This window comes from Microcaecilia unicolor, chromosome 7 (assembly GCF_901765095.1).
Source record: "Microcaecilia unicolor chromosome 7, aMicUni1.1, whole genome shotgun sequence".
Lineage (NCBI taxonomy): Eukaryota > Metazoa > Chordata > Amphibia > Gymnophiona > Siphonopidae > Microcaecilia > Microcaecilia unicolor.
The window spans coordinates 308,883,982-308,903,185 of NC_044037.1; the positions used below are offsets into that span (position 1 = coordinate 308,883,982).

General features: G+C 45.8%; 1 protein-coding gene across 1 annotated transcript in view; it reads right to left on the minus strand.

The window, feature by feature from the left end:
* The window catches only part of LOC115475152 (adenylate cyclase type 10-like), a 155,007-nt gene that overhangs the window by 12,711 nt on the left and 123,092 nt on the right, over positions 1 to 19,204 (minus strand). The window contains exons 17-18 of the mRNA XM_030210893.1: positions 15,365 to 15,645; positions 6,058 to 6,260 (exon numbers count right to left, since the gene is read on the minus strand). Of these exons, the coding sequence (XP_030066753.1) occupies positions 6,058 to 6,260; positions 15,365 to 15,645 (484 nt within the window). The remainder of the gene's footprint in view (positions 1 to 6,057; positions 6,261 to 15,364; positions 15,646 to 19,204) is intronic.

Below are 19,204 nucleotides of genomic sequence, written 5' to 3' on the forward strand. Positions count from 1 at the left end.
TGGAGTCACTCTCACATAAAAATTGGTCCTTCCCTTTCATATGGAAAGATTGGGTTTTATGTGGTATACTAACCGTTAAGCCCGTAACAACGGGCGGGTTTTTTGTTTTCCTATGGCCTCCCCCAGTCCACCAACCCTGCTCTCTCCCCTGCCCTCCCCCCATGTCTAGCAACCCTCCTCTCCCCCTCCCATCCGCTCCATCCACCCGTGTCCATCAACTGTTCTCTCCCCTACCCTCCATCCTCGGGCTCCCATCCATGTCCACCCATCTCCTAAGTGTACCGCGATTGTGACCTCCTCTGCCCTGCCGTCCCCTCCGCCGCCATTTCATCCCCCCCCCACCGCCACCTTTGACCCTCCCCGGCATCGCCCCCCTTTCCGCTGTCGTCGTGTCCTCCTTCAGCTGCTTTCGTTACCTCCCGTGATTCCTCCTGTCGTGTCGTCAGTTCTCCTCCATTGCTGCGTCCGTTTCCCTCAGTTCCGCCCCTCCTTCCCTCCCTGCTCCCTCCTCCTCTGATTTCCACGCCCATGTCCAAGCCCTCCTCCCTATTGGGCTGTACTGCTGGTGGAGGCAGGGCTTGGACTTCTGCACTCTCAACGTTCGGTCTCTACTGCGCATTTGCGGGTGAGTCGGTCACTTGTCATTTATATGTTTGATATTGCATAACAGATATCTGTTCCGGAAATACTATCATTTCTTTCGATGAGCTAATGAACAAATTTCACCTTCCTAATACTCAATATTTTAAGTATCTACGATTGAAATCTGCACTTACTAAGTGGTTGAATAAACAATATAATGCACAACAAAACTCAGATATTTTTCATGTTTTTGACTCTACAACTAAAACAAAGGGAATAGCCTCACAATTCTATTCTTTATTATTACCATCTAGTCACTTGAAAATTGAGGCATTTCAAAATATATGGTCAATGGACACTAATCATGTCATGTCTGATAAATTATGGAAATGGTTTTGGACCAAATCCATGAAACCTATTGCTTCGGCTCCCATATTGTAATCTCTCTTCCTATTAGCACACAAAGCATTATGGACCCCAGTCAAACAACATAAGGTGGATTCTGCTTCATCTAACTTGTGCTGGTCTTGTAATAGTGGCATAGGTACATTAGAACATATGTGCTTTTCTTGTCCTGATCTCCAAGCTTTCTGGACATCAGTTTGGGATAGAATATGTGCTATTTTTCATTTGAATTTTCCTCTTACATTTCATCTTATCATCAGGGCCGCCGAGAGAGGGGGACAGGGGGGACAAATGTCCCCGGGCCCGGGCCTCCGGAGGGGGCCTGGCGCCACCGCAGTCAGGCCCGCCCGCTGTCGCTCCCGAACTAACTAACCTTAAACACCTCCTTCCTTTCCTTTCACCACCTTCGCGGCAAGCAGCAGCAGGGCAGGCCACTCCTTCCTTCCGTGTCCCGCCCTCGCCTGACTTAACGTCCGCAAGGGCGGAGCACGGAAGGAATGAGAGGTCTGCCCTGCTGCTGCTTGCCGCGAAGGTGGTGAAAGGAAAGGAAGGAGGCATTTAAGGTTAGTTCAGGGCAGGGGCGTAGCCAGACACCCAATTTTGGGTGGGCCTTGGCCTAAGATGGGTGGGCAGAAGAACTCTGCCTTGTCCCACAAGTGATTTGGTCTCTCCCTCTCTCACCTGCATGCCATATGGTCTATCAAACATCCCCTCTTCTCCTGTATACCTTTTTAAATAACAGATTTTCACCGGCAGCAAGCAGCAACTAATACACATCGCTCATGTTGACCCCAAAGCCTTCCCTCTGATGCATCTACCTGTTTCCGCATAATCGGTAATACATCAGAGGGAAGGCTGTGGGGTCGGTGCAAGCAGTATGTATCAGTTGCGTCTCACTGCAGGTGAACATCGGCTATTTACAAGGTATGCAGGAGGGATAGTTGTTAGGAGTTTTCATCTGGTGGGGCTTGGGGATCCCTGCCAGTCACATCATAGGTGTGCTGCTACTGGGTGGGCCCGAGCCCAAAGCGGGTGGGCCTGGGCCCACCCAAGCCCACCCTTGGCTACGCCACTGGTTCAGGGCCCGGTAGCGGGTGGAGGGGGGCCCGGCGGTGACGATGACCTCGGGTGGGGTGGGTGGGGGGAGGCCTGGGGGGGGCCTTGTCCCGGGCCCGGCTCTGGCTCTCGGCGGCCCTGCTTATCATATTTCGTTCTGCAGGGTTAAAACAAACAGTTCATAAGTGTAACTACAAATTATTTGACACGTTATTAGCCTTAGCAATCTCCACTATTATAAACAATTGGAAAAACCATAAATTGGCTTCTTTTTGCTTTTGGTGGGCTACTGTATGTACGATTCTTAAATATGAAAACACCTTAGCTGAACATAACAATGTTATGCATTTGTTCCATAAAACATGGGACCAAGTAGCCAAATTTTGTCAAAATTAAGATTAAGAACTTGTTCTGTGAAATTTTGGGATCTTATTGTTCCTTTTGTCTGATTTTATGATAAGTGAACATGTATAACCTACAATTTCTAAACGTTTGAAATGGCACTACATATTTAGTGATATTGCAATGTATGGAACTTCCTGTATATCTTGTCTATGATTGTTTATCTTTTGGTTTTTGTATACTTTGTATACTTTTTTTTTAGTTCAAATGTATTTATTAAATTTTCAAAAAATATAATAATTTATATGATACATCCCATATATAGCTCTTTATTTGTATTGAACGTGATTAAACCATGATTCTTATGACTGTCTACTTTCAAATGTTCATCACATGCTTTTTTTATATATGTATTATATATTATTCCGCCGTGTTTTTATGGCTGTTACTTTCTGATGTTCATCATGTGTTTTTTAGACTCATGAAGTAGGCGCTTAGGCACCGAAACACGACTGCTGTGTTGAGTCGAATTTGATGCTTTTGTAATAAAGCTTTTAATCCATTTATACGTCTCCTTCGTTGTATGAGAAGAGCCTACTCTTTTTTTTGTTTCAGACTGGATAGGTCATATGGTCTTTATTTGCCTACATTTTTATATGTTTCTACTAGGGTGAGAGGACAGAGACAGTATAGGGAAGGGAGATATGAAGACAAATGAGAAACAAGGGAGAAAGCAACGCACGGAGAAAAGTAAAATGGAAAGGACACCATGGCAAACATAGTAACATAGTAGATGACGGCAGAAAAAGACCTGCATGGTCCATCCAGTCTGCCCAACAAGATAACTCATATGTGCTACTTTTTGTGTATACCCTACTTTGATTTGTACCTGTGCTCTTCAGGGCACAGACCGTATAAGTCTGCCCAGCACTATCCCCGCCTCCCAACCACCAGTCCCGCTGCCCACCACCGGCTCTGGCACAGACCGTATAAGTCTGCCCAGCACTATCCCCGTCTCCCAACCACCAGCCCCGCCTCCCACCGCCGGCTCTGGCACAGACCGTATAAGTCTGCCCAGCACTATCCCCGCCTCCCAACCACCAGCTCCGCCTCCCAACCACCGGCTCTGGCACAGACCATATAAGTCTGCCCAGCACTATAGACAGGTGGTGAATGCCTGAATTAGCCTCACAACAAAACAATGAAAGGGAGGGAAAACCAGAGACCAAATATGGCCTGTGATGGTACCGTGGGCAGATAAGGTGAACCAAGTGATCTTTATCTGCCAGCATCCTGTGTTTTTATCTATCATAACATTTAAGTAACTTGACAAGAAATATTTTGAATTGATTTTGCACTTTTCTGCTTACTGACAGGCATGGCCCATGACCTACATAGCTAAAAGCTCAAACCTCATCTTTCTATGCTTTCTGCTGATGCTGTAAATGCAAGGTCACACTGTACCAGCAAAGAATGCTCTTCCCCCTCCCCTGACAGAGATGGTGCCACTCAGTGGCGTTCCTAGGGGCGCTGACACCCGGGGCGGATTGCCGATGTACCTCGCCCCCCCCTCCCCCGGGTGCAGCGCCCCCACGTGCAGCGCGACCCCCCCTCGGCGAAAGGATACCCCCCCACCCCGGCGAAAGAAACCCCTCACCCCCAGGTGCACGCCGCTGGGGGAGGGGGTGCCGCGTGCTGGTCAGCGTCGTTGGTTTCCATGCTCCCTCTGCCCCGGAACAGGTTACTTCCTGTTCCGGGGCAGAGGGAGCATGGAAACGAACGACGCTGACCGGCGCGCAGCACCCCCCCCCCAGCGGCGTGCCCCCGGGGCGGACCGCCCCCACCGCCCCCCCCCCCCTTGGTACGCCACTGGTGACACTGACTCTAGCTCAGACACAGACATTAAGAGTATGTTTACAGTTTGGGAGGGAAGAAGTGTTGGGGACTTAGATAACACAGTGATAAGACCTGGGTCCGAGGGAAATTCTTGCAAAATTCGCCCTTTCCTCTCTGAGCACACCACCCGTACTCTCGTCCACGCTTTCATTACCTCTCGCCTTGACTACTGCAACCTACTCCTTACTGGCCTCCCACTTAGCCATCTATCCCCCCTTCAATCTGTTCAGAACTCTGCTGCATGTCTTATATTCCGCCTGAACTGATATACTCATATCACCCCTCTTCTCAGGTCACTTCACTGGCTTTCAGGAAATGTAGACTGCCCCTATTTTGACTGACTGTACATTTGTCCTTTAGATTGTAAGCTCCTTTGAGCAGGGATTGTCCTTCTATGTTAAATTGTACAGCGCTGCGTAACCCTAGTAGCACTTTAGAAATGTCAAGTAGTAGTAGTAGTAACAGAATAGCACTGCAATCTTCAGTAAAAGAACCTTGAACTTATTTTAAGATGCTGAGTTTTATAAACATTATTCTGTATTCTGTAAACAATAAGGTAAGATAGAATTTGGCTGATGTTACAATAAATTTGGCTGAGATTACAAGTTGTACACTGGTGGGGAGGGGGATTGATGCTCTATCCACTGTATATAAGTGGCTGTGGTACTGAATCTAGTCAGAGGAGGAGACGATCAACAAAGAGTAACTTTTTACAGCAGTGGTCTCTCTCCCTCTCGAAACAAATTGCTATTGCCTGATTTCTTTGTCATTTGTTACTTTACCTTTCTTTGCCCAATTACTTTATCTAATTGCTCTGTCTCCATCTAATTACTCTGTCCAATTACTTGACCTAATTATTCTGTCTAATTACCTAATTCCCTACCTAATTACACTACCTAATTCCTTACCTAATTACCTAATTACCCTGTCTAATTACTTTGCCCAATTACTTTATTGCCTGATTGCTTTGTTATCATCTATTTTGGAATAAAGACTTATTCCTTGGAAAGAGCACAGCCTCTGTCTTTTCTGTCACTCCATATCTGGGAGGTGGCTGGTCCATTGTAAAGCATAAACTCTGACTCCACTTTTGAACCCATGTTCATACCAAATCCTCTGCTACCAAATGTTTATAGTTGGAGTCTGTTCTTACATGGCCTCCTCTGACAACCTAGTATCAGTGAGGGCTGTAATTATGTGGGAATTATTTCTCTGATATACCTACTTACCATAAGAAATATACAATTTGGAAATATGGGGCAAATAGGGTTTTTCTACCTCCTTACACCCACCCAATTACAGCTCTCACTGATACTAGGTTGTCAGAGGAGGCCATGTAAGAACAGACTCCGACTATAAACATTTGGTAGCAGAGGATTTGGTATGAACACGGGTTCAAAAGTGGAGTCGGAGTTTATGCTTTACTTGTTCCTCTGGGATTAGATGTTGTAGTGTGTCTTGGCCAAATTTGAGTAAGATCTGAGATGGGGTTATATTTCTAAAGCTACAGAAGTGAGTTGACTCTAACATAATGACTGAGTAAAGGTTAGGCATGAGGTTGGAAGGTATTGCGACTAGAACAGGCTTTTGCTCTGTGATCTCAAGTGTTCCTGTCAATTACAATATATCCCAGCCCACAACTAAGCAAGATGGCTATATAAGCTGGAGGGAAGAATTATTGGGCTCATGGTCATCCTGATCACTGACAGTATAGCCTGAATGATCCGTTCTGTTTCCCTTCACATTTTGCTTTCCGGACTTGAAGGAATAACATACATTTTTGACTCTCAATATGCTTCTTCCATAAGCCAAGAGCGTTGAAGTTCTTCAGGAATTTCGGTGATTTGTTTAAAATGATATCCATGTCATCCTCGGCATCTTCTTGCAGAGGCTGCAGCTCAATGATGTCATTAAGATACAGGCTCCTCAGGAGCTCCTCACAATAGTAGGGGATTCCATAACTTCGCTCTATTAATAACCTAAAAGGAAAGAGGAAAAACTCTCAGAATTCATATGTCTAGTAACAAGCTAGGCACCAAAACCAGAATGTTATCTGATAGCACAGCTGCATTGATGTGTTAGATTAAATGATTTCTTTCTCTGCAAAGTGCTGCCCTCTGTATTACACAAATAACACACATACATTTCTCTGCCTTATGATGACACAAAAAATGTCTAGAAATACTCCATCCTGTTATGTCCAAGGAGATTCTCCCCCCCCCCCATCTTATATTTACAATATATTAAAAGATTTTCTATTTCACCCTGAGGATCGTAGGTACAAGGTACAGTTTATTTGATTCACTGCGCCACGCAAATACCATCAAAGTGATGTTCCAGTGGCGTAGCCAGACCTGACATTTAGGGTGGGCCCAGAGCTAATATGGGTGGGCACTATGTATATATAGGTGTGAGTAGTGTTTCTTGGGATACTCCTAAATAATGCCTTAGAGTGTACTTGATGATGGATTTCTAAATAAATAATCTGCCTATCTGTCCTGCATCAACATAACCACATAAATACTCGGACTCTATGCTGCAAACCTTAACACCACCAATTCTGAACACACAAATACCAATAACAGCACCTTTAAAAAGGCAGCAGTGAATATACACAACGCCAATGTGTGTCCTACTGGAAAAGCCAGACAAGTCAGACTACATGCCAGAAGAATCTCTCACATGCAGAACACAGATCAACCTTCCCTACCCCCCATCCCTCCCTGTAGCCCGACATCAGCCCTACCTTTCCCTTCCCTATCCCCCATCCATCCGTATAGCCCAGAATCAGCTCTACCCTTTCCTACCCCCCCCCTCCATCCCTGTAGCATGGCATCAGCCCTACCTCTCCCTTCCTACCTCCCATCCACCCCCATAGCCCAGCATCAGCCCTTCCCTTCTCTACCCTACCCTCCATCCCTCACTGTAGCCTAGTGTCAGCCCTATCCTACCCCCTACCCATCCCCCCATAGTCTGTCATCTCCCCCACCCTGAGGCACATCAGCATTAAATATAAAACCTTTTGCTTTTTAATGTCCTGGGCACAGCAGAGCCCCCACCCACATTAAATATAAAGTTTTTTTTTTAAATAATTTTAACCTGGGCACTGCAGAGACCATCACCACCCAAAACCCACCAAAATGAGAGGAATAGACAACTTTTTAAAAATTAAACTGGGCACTATTAAAATTTATTGTTGGTAAAAATTTCTGGGTGGGGATGGGCTCCTCATTGCCTAGGATTAATGATTAAAATATACCTTTTTTGCCCTAGGCAGTGAAGAACCCACCCCCATCCAAAAAGCCCACCACTACCAGCCAACATTTTGAATACAAAAATTACATGACATTAAAAAAAATGTATTTAAATTTTATTACCTGATGTGCTGTGTAGCTGCTTGCAGTTGCATGTGTCATGTGGTGCACAGCACCCTGGCTCCTGTAGCTGACTGAGACTGTGTTGTGGGGCCGCAGGGGAGTGATACTGTGACTGTGATCGAAGATTCGAGTGACTCACTGTTTAACCCAACCGGTACAGAATCATCTAGACAGTAGTCCCAGACGCGGACGGCAGGCACAGCTGTGGACTAAGGAGTCAAGCCCACGACACAGCCAGGCCAACAGCAGCCTTTCCTATGCGGCACTGCGTGTGGCCCGGCCGGCACATCGTGCCGTGTGCACTGCGGACCGGGGGGAAGCAGGCAGTGCCGCGTGGCTGCGGCGCATGCAGCAGCTGAGCTTCTTAGTTTAGTGCGAGAACGAGGCAGCACGCACGGCCGTGGCGTAGGATAGAAGGCAGCGCTGGCCAAGGAGGAGGAGGACCGGAAGTCAAGAGCTGCCGAGACTGGCAAAACGCAGGTGGGTGAGACATCAGCTGAGCAGGCTGCCACCGCGACGGCACAAACTAAGGCTGTGGCCCGTTCAGCTGCTGCTTTAGCTGGCACAAAACTGGGTAGGCCTGAGCTGAGCTACACCCCTGGACTGTTGTCCAATAAAATCAAATAGTCAAGAAAGAAAGGAAATACAATAACAATAGTACAGCAAGAATCACAGACGTCTCCACTTGTGTCCATACTGCAAGCGAAAGTCAGCTCCCAGACATCTACTCTAGCGGCAAGATTAGCCACTAAAAACTATCCGGGAAAGGTAAGTCTTCAAAATGAGTTTAAATTTTTAAAAAGAGGGTTCAATATGCAGAGTCAAGGGAAGAGCATTCCATAAAGTTAGACCCACAAGAGAGAACATGGACTTCCAAAAACGTACTGAAAAGACGGAACGGTTAGAAGATGCTGCTGAGCTGAATGCAGTGATCAAGCAGGAACACACGGTGTCAAAAGCAAGAGAGAGGGTCATGTGACGTGAGGAAATTGGATGCAGATCTTTTAGAAGTCTAGTACAAGCAATTATCTTCTCTCTGGATTATCGTAACGTGCTGTATGTGAGTTTGCTTGTCAGCTTTTATAGAAACTATGGGACCCTTTTACTAAGACGCTTACCCAATGCGCACCAAAATGGAGTTACCACGTGACTACTGCGTGGCTCTTGCAGTAATTTCATGTTTGGCGTGATCCCGATTCACACCTCTGAAATTATTTTCGGACTTGCGTATCGGACATGCGCCAAGTGGCCCTTGACGGGCGTAAGTCATTACCGCTAGGTCAATGGCTAGCGGTAAGGTCTCAGACCCAAAATGAACACGCGGCAATTTTGATTTTGCTGCACGTCCATTTTCGGCAAAAAATTTTAAAAAGGCCTTTTTTACAGACACACTGAAAAATGGATTGGCGCGCACCCAAAACCCCCGCCTACACTACCGCAAACCATTTTTCAGTGCACCCTAGTAAAAGGACCCCTATAAGTAGCACAGAACACAGTGGCGGGAATTTTGACAAAGAGTAACGGAGTGCAAGTGCATCTCTGTCAGAGTGGCCGAATGGTTACTGCAGTGGGTTGGGGACCTGGGGAACCAGGTGACCCTCCATTGCCTTTGGTACAGTGGTAGTACAATGTGGGGACCAGGGGCGTAGCCAGACAACAGATTTTGGGTGGGCCTGGGCAAGAATTGGGTGGGCACCAAGTGTTCTCCCCCCCCCCCCCCCCAAAAAAAAAAAAAAAAAATTATCTCAGCTGGTGGGAAAACGTTTCTTTCCACCTTGGCAGCAGGCATGCACTGAAAACTGAGCATGCGCAGGTGCCAATGTCATGGAGAGTAGCGTTTTCATTACCATCAGGGGAAAATCTTCAGCTGGCAGAGCTTGGGATTCCCACCAGTTACCACTAAACATGTGCTACTGTTGGGTGGGCCTGAGCCATAAATGGGTGGGCCCTGGCTCACCCAAGCCCACCTGTGGCTACGCCACTGGTGGGGACAGGCCCAGTACCTGTAAAATGACATTGGCTTCCTATGAGGAAGCAGGGGAAGTTTTAATTCTTCAGATTCCTCAGTTATTATGTTTGTATCTACAGAGCCATGTGCCAGAGTTGGCTCTTTGCTCGTCATATAAAACATTATTAAAGGTTCTGGAAAAGTTCGTTTTTAGGAAACAATTGTGCAGGAAAAAGTCTTTCAGACAGGTTGTTGCAGAGAGGTGGAATGATTTGCCTGATGATATACACAATATACCATCTTTTCAAGGGTTCAGAAAGATCTTGAAATTGTATTTGTTCCTCAAGATTTTGTTTAAGGGATTTCTTTGCTATTGTGTTTTATTATCCACCATCTTGAACGGTGGAGCCAAGAAGAGGGTATATAAAGTTTTATAAATAAATAAATGACTAAAGGAGCTCACATGCATATCACAAAATATTTCTCTATTGATAAGTGACTTGTACGAATTTGAATAAAATAGGTTGGTGATTTTGAATCACTGCCAGCCAAGGAATTAATTTTGGACTCAGATGAAATTTTGAAAATTGAAAAAGAAGCAAAGGTACTGAGTGTCCTTCTGAACTCTAAGGGGGTCTTTTACTAAGCTGCGTCAATGATTTTTAGCACAAGCTAAAAACACTAGTAAAAGACCTCCTAAACAACTTACTTAAAAAATTCTTTTCAAGTGGGGCAGGATATAGAGAATGTGCATATAGAGTTATTCATACAGCATACTTTTCACAAGTTCAGCTATTCCGAGCAGGGGGAATAAAAACACCCACTTGCTTGAAGTGTAACTCAGCTGATAATTCTCTATATCATGGGATTTATTTGGGGACATTCGGTTATAAGATGTTTTTGGAGGAGGGTGGCGGCATTTCTTTCTCTTTTGATGCCGAAATGTATACAGGGAACACCTGCCCAGGTGGTGCTTGATTGTCTTGACTCATTCGGGGGGCTCAGTGCGGGTGAAGTGTTGCTGTGTCGTAAGCTCTGCTTGATAGCAAGAAAATGCGTCTTGCAAAAATGGGCTTCACAGGACAAGCCAGAATACTGGCACTGGCGAAACCAAGTACATCAAGTAATTACCTGGGAAGCACAAGAAGCCAGAGGCTCTTATAAACGTAAGCTCCGATTTCTTGGGATCTGGAACCCCTATTTAGCCAAGATAACACAACAGGGAAGAAGTTTAATCCTTAATAAATTATGATTGATACTGTATTTAGCTCTGGTGCTTGATGAAATAATTATATGGGAGTATAGGGTGGGTATAGGGGGAAGAGGGGGGGGAGGGGGATATAAGGGTTCTAAAAATGAAAATGATTTTCATTGTCATTGTGATGTATCAGCATAGGAGCCGACTCTGTGGGTGTTGTGGGTGCTTGAGCACCCCCAATATTGAGAAAATTCCTAGTATGTGTCCAGGAAGGGGTTATTTCCACTGGGCTTATCACCCCCAATAATTTTGAAAAGTTGGCTCCTATGTGTATCAGTAGAATATATTGTGAATATGTCTTTTTGGTGGTTGTAGCTTTGCAATTCTGTTGTCAATAAAAACTGTTGAACATATAAAGTTCTTTTCAATTTATACCAACTAAGATCTATTAGGTCATCTCTGAGTAAGGAAGGTATTAGGGTTATAGCTCAATCAATACTTCTTCCATAATTAGATTACTCTAACTCCTTACATTTGAAACTGCAAAGAGAGCTCCAACTTTTGCAGAATACTGCAGCTAGGTTTATTTTATATTTGGGTAAAACTGAGAGGGCTGCTCCTTTCCTGCAATCCTTACAATGGCTCCCAGTTAATTCGCAAATAGTGTTTAAAACTGCCTGATTTTAAAATCTTTTCATGGTTTAAATTCTGAAGGAGTTACTAGGATTTTAAATATTCTTAATCATTTATCTACTGTGCATGAAATTCAAAAAGTTGAAAGGGATTCGAAATAAGAGGCAGTTAGAATTGTCTTTCCCCATACAAAGGGCCAGGTTTTGAAATAGCCTCAACACAGATAGCCTCCTACTCTCATAGTAACATAGAGGGGCATTTTCGAACAGCGCTGGCCATCTCCGGGGCCAGCTCCGCAAGTGGGCGGGGCCAACCGTATTTTCAAAACGAGATGGGCGTCCATCTTTCGTTTCGAAAATACGGTTGGGGGCGCCAAAATCTCAACATTTGGTTCAAATGCTGAGATCGCTGGCTGTAGAGATGGATGCCCTCAGTTTTCAGCCGTAATGGAAACCGATGGCGCCCATTTCAAAAACAACTTCAAGGCATTTGGTCGTGGGAGGGGCCAGGATTCGTAGTGCACTGGTCCCCCTCACATGCCAGGACACCAACCGGGCACCCTAGGGGGCACTTCGACAAATTTTAACAAATTGCTCCCAGGTGCATAGCTCCCTTCCCTTGGGTGCTGAGCCCCCCCCCAAACCCACTCCCCACAACTATACACCACTACCATAGCCCTAAGGGGTGAAGGGGGGCACCCACATGTGGGTACAGTGGCTTTGTGGTGGGTTTTGAAGGGCTCCCATTTTCCACCACAAGTGTAACAGGTAGGGGGGGATGGGCCTGGGTCCGCCTGCCTGATGTACACTGCACCCACTAAAACTGCTCCAGGGACCTGCATACTGCTGTCATGGAGCTGGGTATGACATTTGAGGCTGGCAAAAAAACTTCTAAAAGTTTTTTTAGGGTGGGAAGGGGTTAGTGACCACTGGGGGAGTCAGGGGAGGTCATCCCCGATTCCCTCCTGTGGTCATCTGGGCAGTTCGGGCACTTTTTGTGCCTTGCACCTAAAAAAAAAGGGACCAAAAAAAGCAGACCAAACTCTCGCCAGGGTCGTCCATTTTTTTTCCATTATTGGCTAAAGCCGGCCATCTCTTAACCATGCCTGACACGCCCCTGTCCCGCCTTCGCTACCATTCCGACACGCCCCCAGGAACTTCAGCTGTCCCGGCGACAGAAAGCAGTTGGGGACACCCAAAATCGGCTTTCGATTATGCCGATTCTGGCGCCCCTGAGAGAAGGGCACCCATCTCCTGAAAGATGGGAGCCCTTCTCTTTCGAAAATGAGCTGGGTAGTAACATAGTAGATGACGGCAGAAAAAGACCTGCACAGTCCATCCAGTCTGCCCAAGAAGATAAAATCATATGTGCTACTTTTTGTGTATACCTTACCTTGATTTGTATCTGTCATTTTCAGGGCACAGACCGTAGAAGTCACCCTCAGCACTAGCCCCGCCTCCCAAACACCAGCCCCGCCTCCCACCACCGGCTCTGCCACCCAATCTCGGCTAAGCTTCTGAGGATCCATTCCTTCTGAACAAGATTCCTTTCTGTTTATAGTGGAAGAGTAGCCTAGTGGTTAGTGCAGTGGACTTTGATCCTGAGGAACCGAGTTCGATTCCCACTGCAGCTCCTTGTGACTCTGGGTAAGTCAGTTAACCCTCCATTGCCCCGGTACAAAATAAGTACCAGAATATATGTAAACCGCTTTGAATGTAGTTGCAAAAACCTCAGAAAGGTGGTATATCAAGTCCCATTTCCCTTTCCCCTTCCCCTGTATCCCAAGCATTTTTTAATTCCGTTACTGTTTTCATCTCCACCACCTCCGGCGGGAGGGCATTCCAAGTATCCACCACTCTCTCCGTGAAAAAATACTTCCTGACATTTTTCTTGAGTCTGCCCCCCTTCAATCTCATTTCATGTCCTCTAGTTCTACCGCCTTCCCATCTCCTCAGAAGCTTAGCTGAAATTGGGTGGTGGAGCAGTTGGGGGGAAGAGGGGGGTGGTTGGGGGGCGAGGATAGGGGAGGGCAGACTTATACGGTCTGTACCAGAGCCGGTGATGGGAGGCGGGACTGGTGGTTGGGAGGCGGGTAATACTGCTGGGCAGACTTATATGGTCTGTGCCCTGAAAAGGACAGGTACAAATTCAAGGTAATGTATACACATATGAGTTTGTCTTGGGCAGACTGGATGGACCATGCAGGTCTTTTTCTGCCGTCATCTACTATGTTACTATGTTACTATGTTACTCCGGAAAAGGTTCGTTTGCGGATTAATACCTTTCAAATATTTGAATGTCTGTATCATATCACCCCTGTTTCTACTTTCCTCCAGGGTGTATACATGTTCAGGTCAGCAAGTCCCTCCTCATATATCTTGTAACGTAAATCCCATACCATTCTTGTAGCTTTTCTTTGCACCGCTTCAATTCTTTTTACATCCTTACCAAGATACGGCCTCCAAAATTAACACAATACTCCAGGTGGGGCCTCACCAATGACTTATACAGGGGCATTAAAACCTCCTTTCTTCTGCTGGTCACACCTCTCTCTATACAGCCTAGCAACCTTCTAGCTACAGCCACCGCCTTGTCACACTGTTTCGTCGCCTTCAGGTCCTCAGATACTATCACCCCAAGATCCCTCTCTCTGTCCGTACATATCAGACTCTCACCGCCTAACACATACATCTCCTGTGGATTTCTATTCCCTAAGTGCATCACTTTGCATTTCTTCGCATTGAATTTTAATTGCCAAACATTAGACCAGTCTTCTAGCTTCTGCAGATCCTTTTTCATGTTTTCCAATTCCCTCCCGGGTGTCCACTCTGTTACAAATCTTAGTATCATCCGTAATGACACTCACAAATATATTGAACAGAATCGGCCCCTTAACCACCTTCCATAAAATCAATGCACAAGTCATAGATCAGATTGCAACAGGAAGTTCATGAAGTTTGAAGCCCACCTCCAGAAGAGATTCAACAAGAACCAGAAGGAGGAGCCTGACAGATCCTACCAGAAGATTGAGACTTGATCTACCGCCTTTCTGTGGTTTCAATCAAAGTGGTTTACATATTACATACGGGTACATATTTTGTACCTGAGGCAATGGAGGGTTAAGTGAATTGCCCAGAATCACAAGAAGCTGTAGTGGGAATTGAACCCAGTTCACCAGGATCAAAGCCCGCTGCAACCATTTTCAGTGCATTTTCAGCTGAAACCGAAACTATCCCCACTCCCGTGACCACTGTCTGCTATTCTTTCCCCCACCCCAGAAAAGAGTGGGTCCTGCCAAGCTGGGCAACCCCACTCCCCGACCACAACCTCTCTGCCTGCAAACCAAAGACCCTCCCCAGGCCTATCTTTAAATTCCCTGGTCGTCTAGAGGCCTCTTCTGGGCAGGAGAGATCTCCAGTCACTCTGGCACATGCTGGTTCCAATCTCAAAATGGCTTACAGTACCTACCATGGTAGTCCCAAGGTAGTCTTGCGAGGTTGCCACGAGAAAGCAGCCATTTTGACTGAGGAACCAGTGAGGGCAGGAGTAACTGGAGATCCCTCCTGCCCAGAAGCTACTAGAACATCATGGCCTTTTTAGGTAGGCCCATGGAGGGCTTCCGGGTGGTGGGAGGGCAAAGGAGTTGTGTGTGTGGGGGTGCCTGGCATGACCTCCTCCCTGGGTGGCTGGCCATCCAGGATGACCCGCTTTCTGTCTGGGAGGGGACACACACACACACCATTTTCAGTTTTGCCTTCTGTTTCAACAGAAACTGAGCAGCAAATTTTGGCTGCTGATTTACGTTCCATAAAAACCAAGAACCCTGGTTCTAGACACCCTCTAGTTTGAATGTGTGTATACCTATATGTGCACACATTAATATAATGCCCATGTAACGCTTTTATGCTTGTTGCTTTTGGTACTTACAGCTCCAGCTCTTTGGGAATGCTGATCACTCCCAGGGTTTGACAGGCCAGATCTGGGATGACAGAGGAACTCAGTTCTTTCACTTGAATATAGAAAGTCTTCTTACTTTTCATGATCTTCAGGGCTGATGGGTACACGGAGTGTTCAAATCGAAAAGGGCTTTGTGCCATGACCAGAAATATTGGCACTGTGAAGAAAACCTCAGCCAAAAAATCCCAAGAGGGCATGTCTATGTAATGTGCCTGATCGATGATAAACACCAAAGGTTCCTTCTCTGTGGCCTGAAAGAGAGCCCAGGATATAGCAAGCTTATGCGTGTTTCAGTCTCCTCACCTTCAGTACTCTTGGGCTTCTGAATCCTCAATATTCAGTTTCTGTCTCACTCTCTGGCTTGGTTTTGTCTCCCCCTAACCCTGTTCCAGGCTATGCAACAGCTCTGTATCCTTCTCTGGTCTTACACATAATTCTGTGACCCCCTCACCACTCCTGTCTTAAATGTGACTAAATTCTCCTCCTGAATCCTCTCAGATATGGCTGTGTACTCTTCCTGACTCCTGTCTCAGATGTGACTCTGTGTTCCCCTCCTCACCCCTGACTCAGTACTTCTGCTTTGGTCTCAGGCATAGCTCAGTGTCCCTCTCCAGACTCCTGTCTCAGATGTGACTCTGTGTTCCCCTCCTGGCCTCTGACTCAGTACTCCTGCTTTGGTCTCAGGCATAGCTCAGTGTCCCTCTCCAGACTCCTGTCTCAGATGTGACTCTGTGTTCCCCTCCTGACCCCTGACTCAGTACTCCTGCTTTGGTCTCAGGCATAGCTCAGTGTCCCTCTCCAGACTCCTGTCTCAGATGTGACTCTGTGTTCCCCTCCTGGCCTCTGACTCAGTACTCCTGCTTTGGTCTCAGGCATAGCTCAGTGTCCCTCTCCAGACTCCTGTCTCAGATGTGACTCTGTGTTCCCCTCCTGACCCCTGACTCAGTACTCCTGCTTTGGTCTCAGGCATAGCTCAGTGTCCCTCTCCTGACTCCTGTCTCAGATGTGGCGCTTTGTCCCTCACTTTACTCCTGTTGTGGTTCAGATGTGGCTCTGTGTCCCCCTCCTGACCCCTGACTCAGACGTGGCTCTGGTTCCTTCTATGTCTCAGACATAGCTGTCTCACTCCTGATTCCTGTCTCAGATGTAGCTCTTTGATCCTTACTGACGCCTGCTTTGATCTCAGGCATAGCTCAGTGTCTCTCTCCTGACTCCTGCTTTAATCAGACATAGCTCAGTCTCCCCCTCCTTACTCCTGTCTCAGACGTGGCTCTGCCCCTTCCTGACTCCTGCTTTGGTCTCAGACATGGTTTTCTTCTCCTTGTTATTCTTGCCTCAGTCTCTTTGCCTCACTACTTCCTCAATATCAGATAAAATAGGGTGGGTAACTGTGTCAGTCCTCTTTTCAAGGTAATAAATAGAAATAAATACAAAACAAAAAAACTGAAGATAAGATGATACTTTTTCTGTTAGACTAACTTCATACATTTTTTGATTATTTTCAAAGGCAATACCTTTCTCTTTGAGTCACAAATTAGCAAAAGATGGCAAAAATATCAAAATATATAAATGAAATGTAAAAGTTCCAAGGGAAAGGAAGAGATTGGGGGAGAGATGAGTGTGTGATGAGTGTGTGGTTTATAATGTGATAGGAAACCCAGATCTTTGTTAAGATCTCTTTTGTTTGTGTCAAAATGTTTCCTCAACTTAGTTTCAAAGGATTTTCTTGGATTGTTTTTAAAGTTTGCAAATCTTGGGCACTGCTATGGGCACCAGGATGGCACCGCAATATGCAAACCTCTTCCTGGCAAAACTGGAAGAGACATTTTTGAATACATATTAAACTAAACCCCTAATACATTACTGGTATATTGAATTGTTTTATTCCAAGTTTATTAGGTTTTAGTAAGTACAAATAACATTAACATACAGAGTTACAGGTGATGCTGAAACATCAGATATCATAATACATGTAAATGCTCTTAACATAGTTACAGCTTATGTTGGTATAAATGGAATTATTAAATAATATCCACTATGATTTATGACAATTGCAAACATATTATTGACTCAAATAGAGAGGGTAATTTATTTATTTATTTTATTTATGGCATTTATACCCCGCTCTTTCCCGCTCGATAGCAGGTTCAGTGCGGCTTACAAGGTATGGTACCAAGAGTCATAGAGGTAACACAAAGTGTGGTACAAGGTATGGTACAAGGTATCACAGAGATAACACAAAGTATGGTACAGAGTATCACAGAGAAGGTCCAGTTATAAAGAGTAGGACAATGGGAAGAGATGTGGGGGAGAGGATTGGAGTATGGGTAGTGTGGATTAGGTTAGAGAATTAAGTTGGGTTATTTGGGTAAGCTTGTTTGAAGAGGTAAGTATCAGCAGCTTTCGGAAGGGTAGGTGTTCATTGGTTGTTCAGATGTGTCGAGGTATAGCGTTCCAGAGTTAGCTGCCTATAACGGAGAAGTTGGATGCATAGTAGGTTTTGTATTTGAGGCCTTTGCAATTGGGAAGATGAAGATTGAGATATGTACAAGAAGATTTGGACCCGTTTCTGGCTGGAAGATGGATCAGGTTGGTCATGTAGCTTGGAGAATCGCCATGGAGGATCCTGTGGATCATTGTGTGGGCTTTGAAGTTTATGCGTTCCTTGATAGGGAGCCAGTGAAGTTTTTCACGAAGTGGTGTTGCACTTTCAAATCGTGATTTGCCAAAAATGAGTCTGGCTGCTGTGTTTTGGGCGGTTTGGAGTTTTTTCAAGATCTGGGCTTTGCAACCGATGAAGATGCTGTTGCAGTAGTCGGCATGGGTGAGTACTGTGGATTGTACTAGGTTGCGGAAGGTTTTCTGTGGGAGGAATGGCTTTACTCTTTTCAGTACCCACATCATGTTGAACATCTTGTTCGTCGTGGTTTTTGCATGAATTTCCAAAGTTAGGTGGTTGTCTAATGTTACTCCTAGGATTTTTAGATTGTCAGATATTGGGATTGTAACGTCAGGGGTGATCAGGGTGGTTGGGAGCAGAGTAGCGTGTTGTGATGAAAGGATTAGGCATTGAGTTTTTTTCTTTGTTCATTTTCATCTTTTTTTTTTTTTTGTTACATTTGTACCCCGCACTTTCCCACTCATGGCAGGCTCAATGCAGCTTACATGGGGCAATGGAGGGTTAAGTGACTTGCCCAGAGTCACAAGGAGCTGCCTGTGCCAGGAATCTTGAAAGCATTGGCCCAGGATGTTAGGATGTTCATGGCAGTGATTATTTTCTCCGAGATTTCTGTAAGGTTGGATTGGAAAGGGATGAATTTTTTTTTGTTACATTTGTACCCCGCGCTTTACCACTCATGGCAGGCTCAATGCAGCTTACATGGGGCAATGGAGGGTTAAGTGACTTGCCCAGAGTCACAAGGAGCTGCCTGTGCCAGGAATCTTGAAAGCATTGGCCCAGGATGTTAGGATGTTCATGGCAGTGATTATTTTCTCCGAGATTTCTGTAAGGTTGGATTGGAAAGGGATGAATTTTTTTTTGTTACATTTGTACCCCGCGCTTTCCCACTCATGGCAGGCTCAATGCAGCTTACATGGGGCAATGGAGGGTTAAGTAACTTGCCCAGAGTCATAAGGAGCTGCCTGTGCCTGAAGTGGGAATCAAACTCAGTTCCTCAGTTCCCCAGGACCAAAGTCTACCACCCTAACCACTAGGCCACTCCTCCAGCGTAGATCATCAACATAGATGAAGGGGTTAAGGCCGGCTTTGGATAGGGATTTGGCCAGAGGAATCATCATAAGGTTGAAGAG